Below are 11,879 nucleotides of genomic sequence, written 5' to 3' on the forward strand. Positions count from 1 at the left end.
GTAATGAGTTAGCAATAATCTGTGTGCTATAAAATTCGAAAGCTATAATTGTGATTGTTATAACGCTTATCAATCGGAAAGCTTCAGACATTTGACCAGGAATCTTTACAAAGTTCGAACATTACAAAATATTTAACTTCAGTAGATTCTCATCGGACATTTTACGAGAACGTTATATAAATTCACCACGAAAGACTCAGCACGTGTGACCAGTGAATAACGTAGGACAAAAACCCAGTTTGTGTGGCAAAGGACAAAGCTAGCTACCTTCCCGGCGAATTGTACCGACATCAACTCGTAATTAACTCGCTCATCGTAAACCCCCGATAAGATATCAAGGTAGTTCCCGACTAGAAAAAAAAAAAATTATATTGTTTGTAAGTTTGTGAAACTTTTGTTTATAAATCATTGTTTGTAATAATTGTTATTGTAAATTGTATTGTTGTGTGTATATTATTACGTATTTGTGTTAAAAACGAAAACTGTGTGTATCAATCTTGTTGGCAAATATCGTAAACTAACTATATATCGGCTTTAATTTAACTACTAAATCCAAAGTACCATTTAACTACTAAATTTAAAGTATCATTTAACTCAATTTCAGGCCATTTGAAATTCTAATACGTAACAGTATATTTTAAATTACCTCAAATTAAACTAACTCCCGAATTGACAGTCAGCATTCTACAAATATTTATCATCAAACATAAACTCGAAATACAGTATTTTTTACGCACAATGTTTAGCATGATCACTAAGATTGTAAATGATCGTGAGTCAACAATTTGAAAAATCGAAATACGTGCAAATGAAGGATACATATATCTATACGTATATGTAAGAGCTGGTAATTAATTTTTGACAAGATTTATTGCGCATGCAATGAAATTTTAAATGATGTAAACAAGACCATTTAATGATATTAGTCCTCATTTTATACTTGAATATCATTAATATAACTTTAACAACAATTCCAATAGTCTTACTGTGTTTCTGAAAAACGTATATTTCATCTCTGGGTACATGAAATTCATCATAAATAGCCTTAATTAGTCAAACTTACATTTTATCATAATAAGTAGTTATTTTTAAGTTTTTTATTTCGGAAGCTATTTGGCAATTAAACAACTCTTCGTTTAATAACATAATCCCAAGTTGCTCACCTTATGAGAGTATGCAATACCAAGCCGATACCCAAAATAATCATGGTGAAGTTTTGAAGACTGCAGAAAATCTTGTTATTAACACAAGAATTGTGTATAGTTATTTGTACTTAAGTTTATCTTGACCTATGCTGAGCGAAGATGATAGCAGAGACCCATAAGGTTAAACCTCTCAAAAATTATCTAAGCTTTCGCTGGAATTACAACGTTGTTAGATAACGTTTCACGAAGAAAACGTATTCTGTAATGTTTGTGTTTTCTTCCCGACCGTTATTTCATTTTTTTCATTAAGTACTTCAAAATAACCATGAACAGTACTCAGATGATATGAGTAAATTATTGATTGTTTATAAAAAGCTATCAATCTCTATATATATATGGAACAACAGATGAACAGGTTTTTTTTTCATATCTTAGTTAGTACATTCATTGATTTTAGTTTATATGATTATATCGCTATCCGTTAAACAATAACCTGGGGGAAACTAGCAAATATATAAGTTAAAACTTAAAAATCTCATGTTTTCACCTTTTCTTTTACATATTGTTTCGATATAAAAGTAGCATTATTAGAATAATAAAATTAGCTGAATAGCATGACATCTTGTATTACAGTGATGGTAGATCAGTAAAAGTTATTTGCTATATTTATAACAGGTTTCTGTGAAACTGCTTTAGTACATTTTCATACTCAGGGCGAATTAGAAGGCGTTTCTTATACATCTTGGTTTGCTTCACATAGAAGCATATATGTTTCAGATGCCTTAAGTGAAATGGAACTACTGTCTTGTTTGTACAATCTGAGCATTGCCTAGTCTAGAACAGTTAAACCATCTGTTATATCTCTTATACTAAGTAACTTTTAATCAATCTTCCATAAATGCTGATGATAATTTTTAAATGCTTTCAGGATATTTTGATAAACAACATTTTTAGACCGTTATTTACTTAACTGCACGGGTAGAAAAATTTGTGGGAAAACTATGACGTAATAATGACGAATTGAACGAGTGTATTATTACATTCTTCTGCATTTCTAACTTTTTTTTTATCCTAAAGAAAACAGCTTTTGTTGGTAAATACATTTTTGTTCAGTATGTTATATATAGGTTCGAAATGAAAAGTCTTGATGATGTGTTTGAATATACAGCAACTAAAACACATTACACCAATATTCTGACTTTTGACAAATCAACCAGCTTTTAGTTGAATGATTAAAATGTATAGCTAACCATAAGGTGCGTTTCCTAGGACTAAAAAGAGAAAACGACATTAACAATTTGAACGTAAAAACTTTAACAATAATGAATAAAATTATGTAATATTACAGAATTACATATTGTATTATCGTTCCTATGCGAAGTTGATCAGGGAGATTCTATCGCGAAGGAAAGCTATCAAAACGACTCTTAACTAAGATGATAAAATCCAAGTGGCTACTTATCTGCAATTAAACATATTTCTCTCAAGAGTTATACAAGTTCCATCATTTAAAATGATTAGGGATTACGCATGTTATTGCGAAAATGAGTAGTACACCATATGTATTTGTTGAGTGGTCATTTGGTATGGAACTGCATTTATAGATTTTCACACAGATACGAAATATCTTTATGTAACAATACAACGGCAATAGGACTACAGAGTATTTTATGTTGGTGCTACTACAAATGAACAGGATATCTAACCTATATAAAAGCTAGTATGTGTCACGTCACGTTTGATTTCTCGAAATAGGGGGAGTCATAAAAGCCAAAATGTGAAGGGGGGGGGCGTGAAACCTTTAAGTGTAGTGAGTGCTGGTATAATAAGCCTAAAGTAAAGATGTAGTGTGGGATCAGCTAGCCTAGAGCACAGTACATAAAATATATCATGAAAGTAAAAATATCAAATCAATTTTAAACGTAAATCGTTTCTGAATTAACCTATTTCTGTTATATCACCAACGGTTTTAATAAAAAAAAACACCTATTTAATCAACAGAGACTCTAAATTAAGAAATTAACAAATGTTTTTCAAGTTTTGTTGTCTATTATTTCATTTTATATTTCTAGTACATAAACTAACAAGAATATTAGGCTATACTTTTGTTGTTAAGCAACATGACATAAAAGCCATTGTCGAACGTAGTGTAACCAAAATGCACTGACTTTTCTATATATTAGAAGTTGTTAATCTAATTGATTTTAACCAATAATTATTTTATGAATACGCCACGAATTCATTAATTTTGATTGGCTCGGAATTTACCGACGTTTGACTTTCTCGACTTCACTTTTGTGTTGGTCAAGCTTGATTTCGCGAAATATACTTATTTTAGTTAGCTATGAAATATGCCCCCCAGTGGTATGTCTGCGGATTTACAATGCTAGAATCCGGGTTTCGATACCCGTGATGGGCAGAGCACAGATAACCCATCGTGTAGCTTTGTGCTTAATTACAAACAAAGAAAACTATGAAATGTGAGGTTAGGTTATACTATGGTGAGGGGGTGGTAGTACTTGCCCCATCATTTTTGACTGGCCATATGCCAGTAGTAACATATCTAACAGTAGGTTTTGTAGTATAGTGTTGTTACGTCTCCGTTTGTTAATTAACTTCCCGTAACTTCGTTCCGACGAAACTTTAGCGACACAAGTCCTTACTTAATAAAACTGGTTTATTCTTTCCGAATATAACTTTACGATACACTTGTTTTCAACAATCGCGCTAAAACAAACGCTATATCAACGAACGTTAACTTCAACAATACGTCTCTCTCATTACCTACACACACATTAATTACCGTCACGTTGTCACCCTCTTTTATATACCAGACTACCCTATATCTAGTAAATCCTAGAGCATTCACCAAGGTACAGGATAGTTCTAGAAACGTGGCGTCACACTAGTCATGTGACTTTGCTGACGCAACAGTATAGTAACATATCTAACAAAAGTAATAAAAAAGTTTGTAAATGTAAAATGATGTAGGGATGGCAGTGTTAAAAAGAATGCAAACAAGAATATAGAGATGATACAGCTATACATAGGTTATCCCTACATGACTTTCAATATTAAAATTTAATGTTACGCTGTAAAATGCATGAGCACACAATGGTTACGAGGTCAATTATTTCGACCGACCTCGTAGCGAGAGTCTGTAATAATAAAACAAAACACGATCGTAATAACAAGAAGCATTTATTAGACGTTTCGGAATCGTCATAATTTCGTCATCAGTAATCTAGAGGTACAAAATAAACAAACAATATTTGTAATTACAACAGAGATATATACATAAGAAATAAACAATTGGAATATACAAATAACACGAGAAATAAAAACTGAGGCACAAGTGAAATAGTTAAAATAGGTTTAAATCCAGTGAAGACTGTGTGTTACTTAGTGACGGGGGAAGAGTTTTTATGTATAATGTTTCTTGTACCTGATGATGACAAAACCTTGTCGAAACGTTGTACATTTGCTGTTATATTAAAGTTTTTCTTCATTACCCATTCAAGCCGTCTCCAGCCATTATTTCATGCTATATGTTTATCTTTACGTTGGCCTAGTTGTATAGTGACTCATCATTGTAAATCGGCTTGGTAAACGGACTTAACTCAGTCGAACACGAACAATGTAAGAAGTGGAAGACACTCCTTCTAGGGGTTGATATTTGTCATAATAAGTAGTGTAGATGTAAAGATGATCTTTTAAATATACTAATAAACTTTTAGCTAAATTACCTCTGTAAGCGCGAGGATTACAAATTTTGCAATTGGCGTGTACTTTAGGAATCAAACTACTAATCCAAACCGTACATTCTGATTATAGTAACAGTACACCATGACCATAATACAGCAACTGTACAGTATGATTATAACATAGCAACTGTGTATCATAACTATAGTAACCATAAGTCTTAACTATAGCAACTAGATATTGTGACTATAGCAGCTGTCATCATGACTGTAGCAACCGTGTATCCTGACTATAGTAACTATAAAGCAGGACTATAACAATCGTGCATTATGATAATACCAAGCGTACGTAATGATCATGAATGACATCATGACTATAGCCAAGAAAATTTAGAAAAACGAAGCATCTTCTTTTGAACTTCATGAATTTCTCAAACAAAAATTGTAAATGATTGCGAAAACCTAATACAAATGATAAACAATAAAAGTTCTGTGACTAAGTTGACTTTACTTTATGTTGCTGCACCTAAAGTTTTGTTTAAATCCATGTTTAGGGACAACTTAATGTTTGATAAGATATGTATTTTTCGTGAATTATGTTTCAATGTTGTTGTAAGCTATATCTATTAATGACGTAATATACAAAAGCTTCATGGAAGTTACGAACCTAGAAATTTCGTGTTGTATGAAGACATAGGAATACAACATACATAAGAGAATCAGAAAAGAAGTCTGTTATTGTTAAAATACCTTGCAAATATGAATACAGCTAAACATTGTCAAGCGTTGGTCCTAATATAAAAGATACAATTTAAAAAACTCGAATATTGAATTCAGAAAGTCAATAACATCATGTAACAAAATAAACACTAAACAAATGTCACGAAATACACAATGAAAAGTGTTTTACTAGCATGAGTATATTGTCTTTGTGATAATACTTTATAATTACTAGAAAACTGAATATGGATATCTATTATATTATTTCCTCCAGAGTCTGGGAAATGCTTGTTTGAATTTTCACAATAGTAACGTTGATTATGAGCTTTTATTATGTAGTTAACACCTGTACCTATCAAATTTAAATATGCCGATTAAAATGTTGTATTAGTTAGTTTAAACAACTGTAGAGATCATAAATGTCATGTCATATAAAGAATACTAGTGAAAGAGTAAATCCATAGATTATTACTGTCATATCACGTAAATAATACTAATGAGAGGGTTTATACAAATATGATTACTGCCGAAACACACAAAGGATACTAGTAAGAGAGTTTGACCATAGATGACTACTGTCCTATCATATAAAGAATACTGATGAGAAACTTTATCCATTGATAATTACTGTTGAGAAATATAAAGAGTACTAGAGAGAGACAGTTCATCCATAGATGATTAATGTTCAGAAATATAAAATTATTATACAGAAAGTTTATCTATGGATGGCTACTATTGAGATATATATAAAGAGTATTAACGAAATAGCTTATAAATAGATTATTACTTTAGACAAATATATATAGAATAAAAGTGAAATTTGAACCATATATGATTACTATTGAGACATAAAGAATACTAGTGAGAGAGTTTGTCATAGATGATTACTGAAACGTCATACAAAAATACAAATGAGAGAATTTATCCATAGGTGATTATTGTTGAACTATATAAAAAATAATAGCGAGAGAGTTTATCCATAGATGATTATTATCGAATTATATAAAGTATACTATGAAAGAGTTTATCAGTTGATGGTGACTGTTGAGAAATATAATAAAAGACAGTGAGAGAGTTCATCCATAGATTATACTGTTGATATATATCAACACTACTACTAGTAAGAGAGTTTAGACATAAATGATTACTGTCGAGTGATATATTGAATAATAGTGAGAGTTTTTATTTTTATTTGTTTGTAATTAAGCACAAAGCTACACAATGGGCTATCTGTGCTCTGCCCACCACGGGTATCGAAACCCGGATTCTGACGTTGTAAGTCCGCAGACATACCGCTGCACCACTGGGGGGCAAATAGTGAGAGAGTCTATTCATTGATGATTACTGTTGAAAAATAAAAAATAACAGTTAAAGAGAGTTAATACCAACAATTAGCAACTAGTATATACACAAACACGATCCTCTCTTTATGCGTTTTTTTTTGTTCATGCTCCTATATTCGCAATATTTCTTTCAATCAGCCGACGGAGGAAGTCCCGTTTTTCTCGTTAAATTTCGTCACAAGAAGAAAAATTTATGTTCTTAGCAATTTGTTTCTGAGATTGAACGTTCAGCACATATGAAGACTGACGGTTTGATGTTCATATCGATAAGAAATTTTAGGAATTGCAAAAAATGAATAATTTTCCTGTAATATACAAAGAATACAAATGAGAAAGTTTATCCATAGATTATTACTGTTGAAATAATTAAAGAATAATAGTGTGAGAGTTTATTAATAGATGGTTACTATTGAAATAATCAAAGAATAATAGTGTGACAGTTTATTAAAAGATGGTTACTGTTGAGAAATATATGGAATAGTAGTGAGAAAGTTTATCCATAGGTGATAACTGTTGAAATAATTAAAGAATAATAGTGTGAGAGTTTATTAATAGGTGGTTACTATTGAAATAATCAAAGAATAATAGTGTGAGGGTTTATTAAAAGATGGTTACTGTTGAGAATAAAATGGAATAGTAGTGAGAAAGTTTATACCTAGATGATCATTATTGAGAGCTACAAAGAATACAAGTGAAAGAGTTTAACCATAGTTGGTTAGTAAATAAAAGTCCAGAGATACAACTTTTTGTTTAGCTTAATTACAACGCTTCGACTACTCGTGTGGCTATCATCAGGTAACTGTCCTCTATTGTGTGAAATAGTAAAGAAATACTGTGCAAGTATTTTGTTCCAATTTAGAAAACCTTAACAGAAAAGTCTGTCATTTCATAACAGTTACTAAGAAATCAGTGTTCTGGGGTATTTGAAAGACTATATAATATGGAACTTGGTGATTCACAACATTTACGCATACCAACAGCTCTGCGAAACCTGTCTACAACTAGCTTCCATAATATCAATAGCCGATCTCTTAAAGGATATCCACCTAAAATAAATGCCTTTAAACACAACTCTAACCAAATATAGCAGAACAACAAAAGATATAATCACTAAAACCCAAAAACTATATTAAGTTGGAAAAACCATCTGTAGCCTCAGATTTATATATAAAAAAGGATGCAAACAGGAAGATGTTATCCCAAAGTTCATTAAATTAAACCATCAACTACGAGATAAATAAATTCAATCCATAATCGGAAAAACAAAAAAGAAGAGACTTTAATAATTGGAAAAAGAAGATTCAAGACTACGTTCCCTCCTAACATCACGTCAGACAACTCACACTGGATAAACTGGATAAATCAAAGAGATAAAATAGAAACTAGACATACTAACAAATAGTTGAATTAATCAAAAGAAAAACTTGACAGACAAAAAATACGACAACACAAAAAAACAAAGGCATAAATATAGTAAATGTACCAAAAACAACACTAACACTAATGCAAGAAGAAATTCTAAACAAAGGTCTAAGTTAGGCAATAACACACAAAAACGTTCCTACCTTAGAGATCAAAACTGAAATAAAAGATTTAACTAGAAAATTAGTCCAATAAACAATCAAATAAAAACTAAGAACTATGATAGCAAACAAGAACGCCACATCTATCGAAATTAAAGAAACAAATAAATATCAACAAGATAAGGACAATGAAACTTCCTAGACATTTCAAGGCAAGAATAACGGAATGTGGTTTCCTAAAAGACCTAATGACAATCAAAACCTAAACGATTGCATCCATGAAATATCGTGTAGAATTGAAGGATATCTACTTGAAAACCATAATATTAAACAAAACGCCAAATATTAGCTTTTAAAAAATTGCGAAATAATTCACCAATAATCATAGTAAAGGCTGACAAAGGAGTAAAACCGTAATAATGGAAACAGAATATTACAACAACTTATAAAAAAACACCTGAATGATTCAACCAAATTCAAAGAATTATCCAAAACCTTAATGAATATCATGGAAGACAACTGAACAGCCTACTTTTAAAGTTAAACAGAACAATAACATCACAGAAGACATATAAAGCAATTTAAGATTCAACAATGCATGTACTCCTTGATGTTTGATTCACAAAAGCCCAATCGACATCCGCCCCATCCTTTCAACTTATGGAAGCTATAATTATGAGCTTGCAAGATTCCTAGATTTTCTAATCAAACCATTGCGTGACAACAACAAATTCTTAAACATTCTGAACAACCTCAACAGTCATCATAAAATGTACAGGTTTGACGTAGTCTCCATTTATACAATGATACCGAAAGATGAAGCAACAAACCTAGCTCCACAAATAATATAAAAATTATCACAAATTGTATTACAACCTGAGCTTGGAAATTTTGGAAGACTTGTTCCACTTTGCACTAAAAATATGTTTCACCTGTCAAGACAAAACTTTGAACAAATAAATGGCCTAAGCATGGGCAACCCTCTGTCACGTAGATTGTTGAATTGTTTGTCAACAAAATAGAAAGTCAGGTCATTAACATAGTTCTACACTCTTCCACACACTGGTTTAGATACGTCGATGATGTATTTTGCGGATTCGAAGACAACAACCATCAACAGTCGTTTTTACAACACGTAAACATCCTTCACTCTAACATCAAATTCACTCATGAACAAGATAATGAAAACCAGGTTTTAAATTACATGAAGATAAAATAGAAAATAAACTCGAACAGTTTTAACACGAAAATCTTCCACAAGTCTGGTAATGACAACAACTGTATAAAGTGGGACTCAGCCCACTCAAATGAATAAAAATTGGTTCGTTATCATGCATTTACAACCCAGCATACAACATATGCAGCAGCAGTAATTTACAACATGAACTGGAATCAACATCTGATACATTTATTAACATAGTGCCAATTCCCTAAACATATTGTCACTAGAACGTGACCTAAGTATAAAAACAAACTCAATAACGGAAAAAAGAAAGGGAGAATGACATAAACTCTATGAAGGAAACAAAATATACAAACTCAGACACAATAATAGGTGTCTTACTATACCATGGCTATGTAACCAAGAACACCATAAACATTTGAAAACAAGCATAAAAAACACAAGTTAAACAGTAAAGTTACTTTTATTAAAAAATGAGCACTAAAATCAAAGGTCACCTAAGGGTGGTTTATTCTGACAACTTCAACGATGGAAGCATCTACAAGTATCGATGCGATAGCACTTACATAGGCGAAACGGAACGCAGCATAAGCATCAAGATCATAGAATATAACAATCGACTATCATACTGTTACGATAGCGGAGGTCACGTGACGCTAGTAACACGCCACGCGCTTCTAGAACGTTCATGAAGCGTCGGGAGACTACTAGATATGGGGTAGTTTTGTAGATATAAGACCGGCCAAGAAGCGACGGGAATAATGTGTAATTGAACTGCGGACAGAGTATTGTTGAGTTGAGCACGTGAGACGTTTGTTGTGAATTATAGCGTTTGTTATAGCGCGACTGTGGAAATTAAGTGTATTACAAAGTTGTATTCAGAAAGAATAAACCAGTTTTATTTAAGAAAGGACTTGTGTCGCTAATGTTTCGTCGGAACGAATTTACGGAAAATTAACTAACGAACGGAGACGTAACAAATTGGTGTTAGAGAGTGGGACAGACAAAAAAAAAGAAGAAAATGGAAACGAGAGGCGGCAAATCAAACTAAAGCTTAGCAGATTTGATGGCAGCAATACAAGAACAGCAAAAGAAACAAGAAGAACGAGAAGAGAAATTACAGCAGTTGTTGGAGGAAAAAGAAAAGAAACAAGAAGAGAGACAACAGCAGTTGCAAGAAAACCTGCAACAGTGGCAGCTGGAACAACAAAATAAACAAGAAATATTACAGCAGTTGTTTTGTCGATTCATTCATCTCTGCCAGTAGCTCAAATTGTGCTCTATATGCTTCCCACGGTGCCTTCCCATCGAATTCCTGTGGCTTCCTTCGCACTGGACATTCATATCTGGGATGTGACTTCTAACGGGACTGAATATGTCTGCATTAGGGTTTAGCTGCGGGCTCTGTAAGGGGCTTGCCATTGTCTGGGGCTGATTAAGTCGATGGTCAATGTATCCTCCTTGTGTAAAAGACAATAGATCGTCCTTTAACGTATCTAGTTCGCTTTGGCTGATTAAGTCGATGGTCAATGTATCCTCCTTGTGTAAAAGACAATAGATCGTCCTTTAACGTATCTAGTTCGCTTTTAAATTTACTAATGTTTTCCATTTGTACTTCTTGTTCCAGTTGCCACTGCTGTAGTCTCTCTTCTTGTTTCTATTCTCGTTCTTCTTCTTTCTTTTCTTTTTCCTCTAAGGAGCAGAAAGCTGTATATCTGGCAACGAGCTTGAAGGGACAACCACTGGAAATACTTGGACAGTTGACAGCAGCCGACAGACACAACTATAGAGCATTGGTAGAGGCTCTGGAACTCAGGTACGGAACCCAGAATCAGAAGACAGAAGTCTACAGGGCTAGGTTTAGGACGAGAATCCGTGCTAAAGGGGAGAGCCTGCAAGAGCTGGCACAAGACTTGGAAAGAATGGCACACAAGGCCTACCCAACTGCACCACCCGATCTCCTCAAGTTGTTACTGAGGGATCAGTTCGTAGATGCCTTGGACAGTCCACAACTTAAGATACAAGTGAAGCAAGCACACCCCTCTACCATGCAGGATGCAATGACCAGAGCTCTCAAATTTGAATCCTACGTTAAGTCCAGCACAGAGGTACCGAGGTTGGTACAGTCACCTGGATTCAAGGCCAGAAAAGGTCAGCTTTCAGAGAAGTTTGAGGGACTTTGCTGGCACTGTAACAAACCTGGGCACAAGAGAGCTCAATGCTGGGAAGACGATACAGCAGTAAAGGCTGCTACCAAGAAAGGC

The 11,879-nt window shown here is 33.2% G+C and overlaps 1 protein-coding gene across 5 annotated transcripts in view; it reads right to left on the reverse strand.

The window, feature by feature from the left end:
• LOC106456958 (glycine receptor subunit alpha-4-like) overlaps positions 1–11,879 on the reverse strand; it is a 74,171-nt gene that overhangs the window by 25,491 nt on the left and 36,801 nt on the right. Inside the window, exon 1 of one of the 5 annotated variants that reach the window (XM_022382760.1) lies at positions 1,164–1,241. The exons of the other annotated variants lie outside the window; for them this stretch is intronic. Within the exon in view, the coding sequence (XP_022238468.1) occupies positions 1,164–1,207 (44 nt within the window). The 5' untranslated portion in view covers positions 1,208–1,241. Of the gene's footprint in view, positions 1–1,163; positions 1,242–11,879 lie in introns of those variants that run through there. 5 annotated transcript variants of the gene reach the window in all.

This window comes from Limulus polyphemus, unplaced genomic scaffold, assembly GCF_000517525.1.
Source record: "Limulus polyphemus unplaced genomic scaffold, Limulus_polyphemus-2.1.2 Scaffold275, whole genome shotgun sequence".
NCBI classification, from domain to species: Eukaryota; Metazoa; Arthropoda; class Merostomata; order Xiphosura; family Limulidae; genus Limulus; species Limulus polyphemus.